This window comes from Phasianus colchicus, chromosome 3 (genome assembly GCF_987193195.1).
Source record: "Phasianus colchicus chromosome 3, bPhaCol1.hap1.1, whole genome shotgun sequence".
Lineage (NCBI taxonomy): Eukaryota > Metazoa > Chordata > Aves > Galliformes > Phasianidae > Phasianus > Phasianus colchicus.
In genome coordinates this window covers 63,964,683-63,977,933 of record NC_143438.1, presented here as the reverse complement: position 1 = coordinate 63,977,933, position 13,251 = coordinate 63,964,683, and the positions used below count along the sequence as shown (strand labels likewise).

The 13,251-nt window shown below is 37.5% G+C and overlaps 1 protein-coding gene across 9 annotated transcripts in view; it reads left to right on the top strand.

Annotated features, from left to right (window-relative positions):
* The window catches only part of STAU2 (staufen double-stranded RNA binding protein 2), a 165,912-nt gene that overhangs the window by 12,584 nt on the left and 140,077 nt on the right, over positions 1-13,251 (top strand). For all 9 annotated transcript variants that reach the window (XM_090137718.1, XM_090137719.1, XM_090137720.1 and 6 more), the window contains exons 2-4: positions 6,331-6,538; positions 7,992-8,122; positions 12,287-12,446. In XM_090137718.1, the coding sequence (XP_089993844.1) occupies positions 6,340-6,538; positions 7,992-8,122; positions 12,287-12,446 (490 nt within the window). In that variant the 5' untranslated portion in view covers positions 6,331-6,339. The remainder of the gene's footprint in view (positions 1-6,330; positions 6,539-7,991; positions 8,123-12,286; positions 12,447-13,251) is intronic.

Genomic DNA, 13,251 nt, shown 5'->3' with positions numbered 1-13,251 from the left:
AACAAGGAACAGTGGTCTAGGCATTGATTCATGCTTTATGGAGCATCTAGGATCAACATAGCACTGGAGATTAGGAAATGAATATAGTTTCATTGTGAAAGAAATAAACATGCAAGATGAAACGGCATAGTCTTCTCAGTTCTTGTTCTTGGTTTTAATGTGCTTGTCCTGTGTAGTAATTAAAGGAAGGTGGTTAAGCAGACTGGTGTTTGAAGAAGTGGCTGAAATTATGAGTGCAGATTTTTCATCTGTTGAACTTCCTTTTTCTTTTTATTCTTCCCCAAAATACTTTTCTGCTTCTCTGGGTTTCAGCCAGCAGTGGAACACTCTTCAGAAAGTTTCACTGATCATATATAGAAGTTTGCAAAAGATATTCCTCTGCAGATGATAATATCCTGACAGAAATAACTTCTGTGTTTTCTGAAAGTGTGATAGGATTTCATGTCCTGACCTGGCAAAACCCCAGAGAAATCTCCAGCTGCTCATTCTGCCCAGCCTTCCAGGATTTGTGTGTGTGCCACCTTCTGCTGCCCTCAGAAAGTCAAGGAAGCCACTTTTGAGAAAGTACAGCATTAGTTGTTCCTCTGAGGTGCAGCTTAGTGCTGAGCAAGCAAGTGAACTTTCCTATTGGCCTTGCAGCTCCTTTAAACTTGAGCGTTAGTCTGTAATCTCTGTCCATTCACCTTCCTCATTGTGTGCATTTTAATCTTTGATTGTAAATTGTTTTACCGACCTAACTAAAACAAAAACTAGCAATTTATTTTTTTCTTATACCTCGTGAAATTAAAATGCTTGTAAGACCTGATTTCACTTACTGTCATATATTACTTGTATGTTAACTAGCTTGTAGCTGTGTCCAGGTTTCCTCTGAAGTTAAGTTGTCCCAGTGTAAGGCATTGTAGAAAAATAATAATAATTAAGAAAAAATGTAGGACAGTGTGAAGAAGCAGAACTTCAGTATATGATTTGGCAGGGAAGCTAAGCTGATTAGCACTAGTTGAAAGGGCTGATTGCTTGCACCCATGCCAGGTCATGAGTTTATGGCTCTCTGTGTATGGGCACAGACTCTTCTCTGATCTGTCCCTTGTTTGCGAGCTGGTTCAGTCAGGTAACTTAACAGGGAGCTCTGTGCTGGGGAAGATTGGACAGAGGATTGCCCTCAACTGTGGCAGCCGAGTCAGTTGGCTGCTGTCACACCACCCCTCCTAGGGAAAGAAGCAGCAGATTGGTGGAGGAACAAGTGCTGAGTGCAAACAGTGTGAGGACTAGCACTGATGAAGTCTTCTTTGTACACCCATTTCATGTGTAGTTTCTCAATTTTGCGTGTTTAAAATGCATACACAAGGTAAATTTTATTACTAATTCTAGAAAGCCATCTGCTCACTGTTGCTTTAACTCATGTTCCTGCTAACCTGTTTCTGTGTGGCTATCACATTATTTGATTTTATGGAACAGAAAAGATTGAATTAACTGCTGCTTGGAAGGTAGTGCAGAGCTGTGTGTGTTCTGTCATCCCCAGATCAGCTGCCAGATACAGCAGTACCACAGTAAAACAAATAAACATGAAGCTTAGGACCTGTGTAATATTTATATGTATATGTGTGTGTGTATATACATGTATGTAAGTATATATATAGCAGGTATTGCCTACATATATTTGTAAAATGTAAATATTTGTACATTATACTTTTGGTTTATAGATTATACATTTGTATCAAAATATTTACAGTAAAAATGAGAAGGACAGAGGAGGTACATTTAACTTTTGGCAGTTTAGTATGCTATAGAATGAAGTCATATCAGGAGAATAAATGGGTTTGATGAATTTTAAAGCTAAACCCAAACCCTCTTTGGTTAGGAGTCTATATTAAGAGATCAGTGACTTGTGAGTTTTTGTGAAAGAGTTCCATCAACAAGCTAATAACTACAGCAGAGATTGGTCTGGAAAACAACATTGAGATGCTGCCCACTTAGACCCTGACCACAGGCTGTTATAATGCTGGTCCTGAGCTTCTCAGTATTTTCATTGTTGTGGATGATAGAATAAATAGTACACTTGTTAAAGTTATAGATGCTACGAAGCAGGGTTGGAGGAGACTGCAGACATTTCAGAACTAGAATTAGATTTCATTATGATCCTGAAAAATTGAAAAAATTGTTTTTTTCTTTCTTTTCTTTTGTCTTTTTTAAGGGAATTCTAGGAAGACAGGAACAAAGTCTCATTAGCTGTGAAACAGTCAACCTCACAAATAAAACAGAGCATGTAACATGCTGAGTAGTTCTGTGGTAAAGGATCTGGAATCATAAAGATGGCACTGTTGTGAAAAGCAGGCACTAATTAGAATTTCTAACTGGAAGTACTGAATATATGAGTACTTCAGCTTCTCTGGGACATCTACAAGATGTCAGTGTCTGGTTCTCATTGTTAGCTTTTGTAAAACACTGAAGTAAATGCTATGTGTCATTGGTTTCACACATGTTCATGGAATAGACTATATACATTTAGTTGCATTACACAGTAGTGTGAGCGTATGGTTAGCACACTGCTTATATGTGTATTTTCACATTCTGCTCAGATGAACTTTGGCCTTCCAATTGCTGTTTGGGTCATTAGCTTCTCCAGCTGTGTTGCTTTTTCCCATGGAAGCTTTTCTTTCAAGTCAAGTTTTTGTCGTTTGAAATGTTCACATTTTGAAAATACATTTAACCTGAAAAATTCTTGCTTGTCTTTCTGCCTTCCTTGCTGTCTTACCTGTGTTTTTTCTTTCCTTGCTTATTAGATTAGTTTGACATACTCTAAAAATCTTTTTACCTCAGCATTTCATTTGTATCTTATGTCCCTAATTGAAGGATACAAGCCAATGTGTGTTCTAGAAAAGCAGAGGAAATGATAATCATTAGGAAAAACAGAGTAATTAATAGTGTAATGTGTTTGGAGCTTTTGAGCATGACGTGGGTTGTGCTCAAAAGAGGACATTCATGGGACATTTACGTTTGTTAAAAATATTCTGAATCTATGAATATAACTATAAACTAACATATTCTGGCATACAGGAAAAATAAACAGAATACTTGACAGTGATATTTTCTCTTTAACGTCTGAGGGTTTTTTGTTCTGTTTTTTCAAGCGAGAGAAAAATTCACAGCTTATACATCATTGAATGAGAAAGTTAATACCAAACTGCCTGCTGACACCTGTGTCATTGCCTGGATACAAGAGGCTTTCAAAAGCTGAGATTAAGAAAAATGCAGTTACAGTGTATTTACATCCCTTCAGGACTCTGGTGGGGTCTTTCTGGTGTAGCCGTGCAGGATAGACTAAGAGGAAAAGCACTGTTGTATTTCAGAAGGCACCCCAGGCTTTTGGCTCTAACTACAGAGCTTGTGGCCTTGTGCCTACAGACTTCAGCTCTGCATACATATTTGCAATGAGGACTGCAAAGTAATATCATTGCTGTGATGATGGCGTGGCAATTGGGGACTTCATAAAGGAACAAAGCTGGCAGTCAGCAGCTGCACAATAAAGATTTCCAACAAAGATCCAAGTGTTTAACTTTGTGCAGCATGAAGAAAAACGCCTTTGTGGGCTCTTTGATGTATCAGCCCCATGGAGGGAGCTGGTTAGCCACTTGAGATGAGACGTGTGGCCTGTTCCGGCCGTACCCGTAATGGCCTAATGAGTTAGCCCTCTTTTATCTGCTGGATTTTTCACAGATATCCACGAAGAAGATTTGCAGTTGTTTTGATTATGTAACTGGGTTTTTTTTATCTCTGACAGCACAGTAGGATCTCCCTGCCTCGAGCCCTACATTTAGGGTTGGCTTTGAGTGGCTCTGTGCTGCAGGCCCACAGTGTGCTCACTGCTCCTAGAATGCCATGACACTGGTATGGAGGTGGAGACGAGTGGGAACATACAGGTTTTCTCTTACATCAAAATTTGTTTACCTAATAATGTGGAAAGGATGTTACAGCTGTATGCTCTCTTCTCTCTGTTGCAGTGGGTTTTAAGAACTGCTTACAAGTCAGTGATCTGTGTGGCTCACCTACTGTAGAGTTACACCTTGCAATTACATTGACTGCCTGAGCTCTGTTTATGCAGGTTAATTTATAAAACAATTAATGGTTTATTCTAGGAGTTCTTCAGCTTCAGGAGACATAAGAAAAGTAATAAAATAAACAAACCCCCACATCTCTAGTATGTTGTGATGCTATTCTCACTTCCTACATACTTTATGGCAGTACAAAATGTCTTTTTTTCTCCTAAACTTTATTTTAATCCCTTTCGTTGTCCATGATCTTATTACCAAACTAATTTTTTATCCTTAATAGAAAAGGGTTAGTTCTATGATGGAAAATCTATGGTGGAAAATCAGTACTATAACAGTATACTCCATAAAACACAGTTTTTATTTGAGCATTGGTATGTTCTGCTTTCTTGAAAAGAAGAATTAACTCTAAAAATACTGGAAGCCAGAGGGTTACATGAGGACTGACAGAGCCTGAGGTGTTCAGAAGTATCTCATACAGTATCATATGAGTGATCTTTCTTACATTCACGGTTAGAAACTAAAATGTTGTAAATAGTAAATTTAAGGTGTTCCTTAAATTTTAATTATAATAATGATTTTTCATATTATTTATGTTGATGTCATTTTAAAGATGATGTTTAATAACTGTGGCCTGATTCTGCCATTATTTACTTTGATACTTACAGTTAAGAAACTTTTTGAATTTATTTTGATTTATATAAAATATTTGAAATGAGTATTAAATACATAGTTATATCAAGGAGTTCTATATTCTCAGTCTTATATCCCTCTAACAATACTGCTGTATTCTATGACACTTTCTGTTAAATGACAGTAAAATGTTTGCAGTCTGAATTTAGTCCTTGAGTTTGAACACATGAAGTGTTTGAATGTATGTAAGCTAACTGTGTATGTGTTTTTAAAGTCTGTCACTGTTAGCATTTTACTTAGGATATTTATGAAAAGGGCAAATAATTGCACCTCAGCTTCATTTTTAGTTATTATGTTTTCCATTTTGGCTTTTCAGAGATTAAAAATCAGTGTCTCTTCCCTAAGTAATATAAGTAACCTTCCAGTCTGAACATCATCTTCAAAGTACAGTTTCACAATTTTCATTATATAAGTGCAGCTGTGCTGAAGTAGTCCTACTGCACAGTGTATGTAGTAATGTGGGATTTTATTCCAACTAGTGTTTCCTTTTAAGAACTGATACTTGAGTATTTTAAAGAAGATTTGATAGGGAAAGTGTTGAAAATACCAATTTAATCACTCAAAAACTTGCACAGAACCTACTTGTTTCAGTAAGATGCTAACTACAAAGGGTTTTTTTGGGTGTTAAATGGGATTTTTGCTCAGGAATACAGAATTACCCAGCAAACATAGCAAAGAACTGCACAGTGGTGATGCTCTATGTGAAGAATGAGGTCTCACTTCATGTCCTCCTGCACCTTGGTCAGAGGGACCAGAGTTGCAGCCAGCAAAGGTCCCAGATCCCAGGCTGTGTAATGGCTGTTAAGAGATCATCTGCTCTACACTTAGTGTGTATGAGCCTTGAAAATACACTTGTTGTCTATTACTGGATAGGAGCAAGTGATAGTATCAGGCTGTCCTATTTGGGTGAGATGATTAGGATTTGGTATATTCCAAGGTGAATGCTTTAGGCACTGCATTTTTGGCAATACAGGAAATCTCTGGTAGCTGTGCTTATTATTTATGTCAGGATTGAAGTGTTCCACCTGTACCTTGGATAAGTAATTTTTCAGAACTTACTTTCTCTTTTTTTTTATTATTTATTTTTATTCCTTTTTTTTTTTCTTTTTTCTTTTTATCTGTCTGTTTTCTAGTTTGATAACAGAAAAAAAAAAAAAAAGACTTTTCTCCAATGGCCCTCTTTGGTATTTTGCATGCATTTTACTTGGAAAACTTGCTACTGCAATTTGTTGCAAATCAGTTCTTGGAGAAAGCAGCCACTGCTGATCTCACCAGTAAGAGATCTGTATGGAATTTTGTTCTAGAGCAGTCATTCTTTCTGCTGTTCTTTAGGCAGAGTCATCCCACAGTTAAGTAACACAACCTATAGCCAAGACATGTGGGTTCTGCTTTGGTGCTGTTCCCTGACTGTGAACAAACCACCCTGTTCCTCCATAGGTTGGTTTGGAAGTAATATTTGGAGGGCCATGACTTCTGTGGATAGTTTTGTGACCCAGATCCAGTAGCAAAAAGAAATGATGTTGATATCAATACTGTCATTTGATATAAAAAATGCAAAAGCACCCAGCTCATGCTGATTTGTTTATTGTAGTGATAAACAATGGCACAAGTTAAGATGCAGACGACAGCAAACCTGTCCGGCCCTCCCATGTCCCCCATGGTGCTACCCCTGCCAGTTACAGCCGCAAACACGCTGGGCCTGCCTTCTGCCATGAACGGATCCATTCCGGAGTCGGCTGCCAGCTGCAGCAGCCCCACTGCTGGCCTTGCAGACCCCGCACCCGCCAGCAACCCACCAGGTAAGGTGGCCCAAGTGCACTCAGTGTGATTGGCTGAGGGAGCTGCGATTGTTTAGTCCGGAGAAGAGGAGGCTCAGGGGAGACCTCATTGCACTCTACAACTTCCTGAAGGGAGGTTGTGATGAGGAGGGATTTGGCCTCTTCTCCCAGGCAACGAGCAGGACCCGAGGAAATGACCACAGGTTGTACCGGTCGAGGTTTAGATTAGACAATAAGGAAAAGCTTTTTCTCTCAGAGAGTGGTCAGGCACTGGAATGGCTGCCCAGGGAGGTGGTGGAGTCGCCGTCCCTGGCAGTGTTCAAGAGGCATCTGGATGAGGAGCTACGAGATACGGTTTAGTGGCTTGTGGTAGCAGTGGTAATGGGAGGATGGTTGGACTAGATGATCTTGAAGCTCACTTCCAACCTTGTGATTCTACGATTCTATGTTCAAGGGAGTCGTTTTGTTCACTTGTTAATTAAAAAGAAAAGTAATATATATATATATAAAAAGAAAAAGAGAGGTCTTAAGGAGGATAAAAATAAAGAAAGAAGATTCTGTAGAAAAATATTTTGTCTGAATTGGCTGTTTACTAAGTTAAGCTTCTTTAACTAAGCCAGATTTACAGTGAAGTGCTGGTTAATAATATAAAAACTCAGACAAGAACGTGTCTATTTTGTTGCATTCTGAGTATCTTTTACAGAGAAGTTTTAGTTGCGCAGGAAAGCCTCCAAGTATATTTCTCTTCCCTAGAACAGAATGTCTTCAGACTGCTTGGCAGTATTCAGTGTTTCCTTTGTAGCCTAATAAGTGCAGTAGTTCCTATGCTGAACTGGATATAAAATACAGAAATGTTATAAAAAGTTAAGTGAAAAGGGAAAGCATGTGCTAAGGTTAAATACAAGTAACCAGAAAAAAGAAGAAGAAAGCTAAAAAATGCTAAGCCCGAGTACGTGAAGTAAGTAGTCTAAGGAAAGTAGAGCAAAATCATTAAATGGAGTGTGGAAAGATCTTTTGTACTGCTTTGAGAGTGACTTTATTATTATGAGAAAAATTGAGAACTGGGAAGGAGAGACCATAGTGTTTCATCTGTGTTTTATATAACAACCTTCAAAAGTGTTGACGTTATTCTGAGAGCACAGTCAATTCACAGAACTAGTTATACTCCTGAGAATGAACTTTGACATAGGAAGTGTAGCATATGTTTATGCCCATCTCCACTATTATCTTTTATAAGGACGTTGTGAAAATATATTTTTTAAATTGCACGTTTTCAAAATGATCATTATATAGTGCATATTATCTCATGATTAATATGTAAAAGGTATTTAAACACTGAATTTAGCATATTTGCAAAAAATATTTTTTAGCCGAAGTATTGGTTTTTTTTAAACATACTACTACTATTGCAAAGTTTGTAAAGTTGTGAAGTGTACATTTCTCCACAAAAGCTTTACAGACTCTTTCTTTGCAGCTCCTCTCCAGGATAACATGGCAAACCCCAAAGAGAAAACTCCAATGTGTCTGGTAAATGAGTTAGCCCGTTTCAATAGAATTCAACCCCAGTATAAGCTTCTGAATGAAAGAGGGCCTGCTCACGCCAAGGTAAGATCACACTTCCAGGTTATGATCCAAATGTTGAATGTTCAACAAATTATGTCTAGATCTTGACAAGCACGACTGTAAAATGCAACCATGTTTCTAGTTTAAAGGATTTCTTACACTTATCTATTTTGCTTTATTATTTTCAATTTCAGAAAGTACATCTGTGTTTCCTTTGGAGCTCTGACTTCTAACTTTGAGTTTATTGTTGGTCTCTGTAAAGACCTCCTGAGGGTATCACCACCCTTTCTATATCATTTTGGAGTGTGCTTTTTAGATGTGTAAGTCCTTCTCCCCAGTTGGTGTGCCTCTGATAATTAACTGAATTTATTTCATGGTAGCACAGGCTGCTATGAAACTAATTATATGTAGTGATAACAAGACTCCTAATATGATTATAGCATTAAAGTTTATAGTGAGCTGGCAGTTAGTTCTTGTCATTTCTCATGTTGATTTGGATATCTGTCTTCATTTTGTAAGTAGGAATTAGGATGCTTTCAGGTTACAGGGAACACAGAGGGATAGTAATCATTTCAAATGATTCTGAATATCCTCCATCATTAGGCACACTCTAGGGGAGGAGAAAGAAGCCTGATAAAGTCAAAGAGAGAAAATGACATAATTAATAGCTGCGTTGTACTGAACTGTTTCGGGAGTGGCAAAACCGAATACAGCAGTGGGCTTGAACTTGCAGATTAGTAAAATTTCAGACAGCAGTGAGATCCTCTTGTGCCCTCTGGCCCTCATTTCCCTCGCCCATCATGTCAGATAGTGCAGAGCTAATGTAGATTCCTGACGTTCTGATTTGGCTGCTGTTGTCCATACTGCATGCTGGTGGAAGTGATGTCAGCAGGTACAGAGCTGGTGAGATTTGGCAGACTTCCAGGATCACTCATCAGAAATGAGGATTGAGGTTCTCATCCTCCCCCTGAAAGCGTTTGGCATCAGGTGATTCACAAGTAGGTTGGCTGTAGGTTGTGATGTATTAAGTTTGTTGTGCTTTCTGTAACTTTTTCCTATGATGTGGCATGTTCATTTTGTTTTCCATGACTACAGTTAAAGTGCCTCAGTCATGCAAAAAGCTGTGGTTCGAGGGTTGAAACTTGATGACCCTTGGGGTCCTTTCCAGTCCAAGCTGTTCTATAGTTCTATGATTCTGTGATATGAGTTGTATTACATTTGTATAACAACTTAACTTTTAGCAGAATAAGATACAGCTCAGAGAAATTCATTGCTATTTTCCTGAATCATTGGAGTTGACCTGTGTTAACTTCACTTTTGAAAGACAGATTTTCCATGAGTTTCTTAGTTTTTCAGTTTTTAGGTTCACCTCTCATTATTTTTGATTATCCTCATAGTGATCAAAAACTGTTATGTGCTGTACAGACTGGCTGTTGCTCAAAAGAATGTTAAGTGTAATTTTTTGTCCTGTGCAGCAAGTGAAAATGGCACAGGAGGAGAGAGAATAAAGAACAAATATGATAATGCAGATCGATATACCTTTAGCCTTTGGAAAGCGCAGACGTGGAGATTTTGGACGTGTTAGCAGTTTTATAGTATGCTGCTTAGTTTACCTGATAAAATGTGTCAGTCAGAGCTGAGACTGCTCTAGAGAACATGACCTAAAGGATGTGTTGCTGCATTCCATTTAAGGAATCTCACTTTGCTTTGTTCACACGCATACTGTGTTACTGTCCAGTAGTGGTTTCCATGATTTTCAGAGATGTGCTCTACCAGACAACAGCCTCTGTTATGGTCATGGTAAATTCTTCCTTTTTTTTGCTTGTCTTTGAAAAGTAAATTTTTATGAGGATGAAATGGGATGCTAGAAACTGTGGAGCTGTGAGAGAAGTGACAGTCTGCTTAGAATGTCTGGAGGTCTGCCCACTTTCTAAAAAATCTGAAGCTCTTTATTAGCATTAACTATGTCTTCAGGTGGATTTGTCAGATGGATGATCCTTTCTTCTGTACTTCTATGTGAGCGGCATCCCAGTAGACAAACTTGAAAGAAAGAAAGACCAAGGAAATGAGGCAGTAGTACAGAGATGTAGGCAAGTAATGGGGGACATAGCACTTAAAAAGGCTGGGGAGCACAAGAGAGTTTGGTGTGCAGAAAATGTGAGGAGGGAAGAATTACCGAAGTGAAGGGGGACTGATGTCAAGAATGCAGCGCAGTGAAAACAAGCACCAACTCTTTGCATTTTTGCTGTCTTGTTACCAGGTAATTAGGTTAAACATAGGGAATAAATGCTTCCACAGAAAACTGGTGAGAAATGCCTGTCTGCTCATAGCAGAACTGTGAGCTTGAGCCTTAGCACTTGAAAATTTCATCAGCTATTTCAGACTTTGTTTTTAGCCGGTTTTATTCCTTTAATTAAATTCCCGCCTTCTACCCATTCCATTAATCCTATTCCTACCTATTCTGCTGTTTACTTATTTATTTTTTCTTGGAGAAAGGTTTTATGAGAAGAGTTCTAAGTAAGAAGGCTAGAGCTTCAAGTACAGAAATTTACTGAACTTGAAATGTTCCATTTTACTGCCCTAATAAATAAATAAGGGGTTATAGGCAGTGAAATAGCCACTACTGATCATATTTTTATTGGTTATACTCCTTTTATGAAAGTATTACACCAATATTTTCTTGCAAAACATATATATATGAAGTTCAGAAGCAGAAAAAAGATCAGGTCTGTTAGTAATAAGGATATATGTTTATTGCTTACTTACATAATTATGGGTATTTAGCTGTATTACCCACCTTAGCTTTCAAGTTTGGGGAGTAGTGTTTGGCAGAATGCAAAATTAAGAGACTTTTTTCATTTCCCCCTCACATATGAGGAAATTGTTATGAATGGTGTGAAAAAGTGAAATGATGGTAGGAACTGCGATCTAGGGTCTTGCACCATGCTTCTGGAGCTTGCAGGAGGCCAAGATTCAGGCCTACAATTAGGATAAAAGTATGAATTTATGGAATTGAGTTCATATGTACTGTGTGCATGTGTTAAGAGGCTTCAGTTCAAATGCCTGTGTGCAACTACTTGATAAATAGCAGTATACGTAAAGGAGATTTAAGAGTTGTCCATCATGCCTATCTCTAGATACCTGGTTCCAAATCTAGCTAATTTATATCAAGTTAAAATGTATAGAGCAAATAATTATCCAAATGAAAATTCTGCTTTATACTGACTCTAATACATAGATTTCTTTGTGCTTGCCTCCAGTAAGTTATATCTACCTCAGAAGATGGGCTATCTTAATTTACCATGTGTATCTGACAATTATATCCTGCTTTATATGGTTAGAATTTGTATGGAAAAAGACCTTAGTTTCTTATCTTTTCTCCTCTTATTGTTAGATGCTCAATTTTAAATAGAACATGTGCATATCATTCAGAAGGTAGATGCTATCTGGTATCTTAAATGCGCTTTCAGATTTACCTTCCCAGCTTGCATGGGCATAGATACTACTTGGAATAATCCTTTATCATAGATTTTGAAGTGTATATAGTTCTATCAGCCACCACTTTCTGAACTGTGAATTTTTCTATACTTCCTATCTTTACTGTAGAATCCACATTGTAGAGCTATAGTTTTCATTCAAAAAAGATAATACTTTTTTTCCTTTGTTACCTTGTATCATTGCACATATATGAGTTGTGACTCTGCCCTTGCAATATGTGGGTTACGCATGAAATCCTTTCACTGTGTACAAATGTTTTGGCCAAATAATATGCTGTCTTAAAGAGTGTGTGGTCATTTATATGCAGATGATATATCAATTTATATTCAGATTTATTACAAAAGTGCATGGTTTTAGTAGCAATCTTTACCTGTTATCGACAGGTGGAAGTGACTAAATTAAAAAGTGTGAAGAAATGTGGTCTTAACTGACCTGTACATAGTCTTCCATGACAGTTTGCACAGTTATTATTATTTGGTTTTAAGAGTATTCTTTTATGATGTTGCTGTTTCACTTTGCCATCTGAAACACCAAATACTGTCCTCTGTTAAGGACTCACTGATCTCTGTAAGAATCAGATGTGTTATCTGAGAGTTTAATATAATGTAAAGAGGTGACGTATTCTCTTTGTTCTCATAGATTTTCATACAGATTGATGTATGTGCAGTGATAATCTTGCCAGTGTTTCACTTGTTCTTTGTCTTGAAGATGTTCACAGTGCAGCTGACTCTTGGAGAACAGACGTGGGAAGCTGAAGGAAGCAGTATTAAAAAGGCCCAGCATGCTGCTGCTAGCAAAGCTTTGAATGAAACTACTCTTCCCAAACCAACTCCTAGACCGCCCAAAAATAATGTTAACAATAATCCAGGTATGATGTTTTCCTCTGCATAATAATTCTTGTTGAAGTGTTGGAATAGTATACCACTGATTAGTGAGTTGAACAAGATGTAGGTTAAGTTGGCAGATGACAATCAACCTAGTTCTTTTACAGACAAGATTAATTAAGAACCTCTGCTGGGTTTGCACGGGAGAGTTTTTAATGAACAGACTAAAACAATTGAATGTAAGTAAATATTGTTTACATAAGATTCAGCTGTATACAAAGTGATTGTATGTGATCAACAATAAACAGAAAAGATAGAAACAAATTGACCAGCATTGCCATAGCAAAGGCTTTTTTTAAAAGAAGAGGATTATTTTAGCTATTTTTCCAAAGGAAGAGCAGAATTTTACCAAGTCTAATACTGTGAAATTACGTCTGTGGTATAAATGTAAGCTGAAGTTTTGGTGTGGTTTTTTTTTTTTCTATGAGGGTTAGTTTCAGTTTCTGGCATTATACATTTTCATTCTTAACAACTTGTACTATTAAAAAGTCTTAAACAGCTTTAAAAGTTGTTTGAACAATTAAAAGAACATACATTGCTGTCTTGCATCATTCGCCTTGAAGTGTTACCTGTAAGTTGCCTTCTATACATGCAGCACCTTTTGAGTGGCTAACATCTCAGCTGCATGATCAGTTCTGTCTTATTTGAGAAAGTTAGTAAAAAAACCCTGTTCCTAACTTTGTTTCATACTTATATAAAAGCAGGAAAATAGTGAGGAAAAAAGATAGAATCTTGCTTTCTTACTTGCTTTTCTTTCTTTACACTCCTCTTTTTCCCTTCTTCACTTTT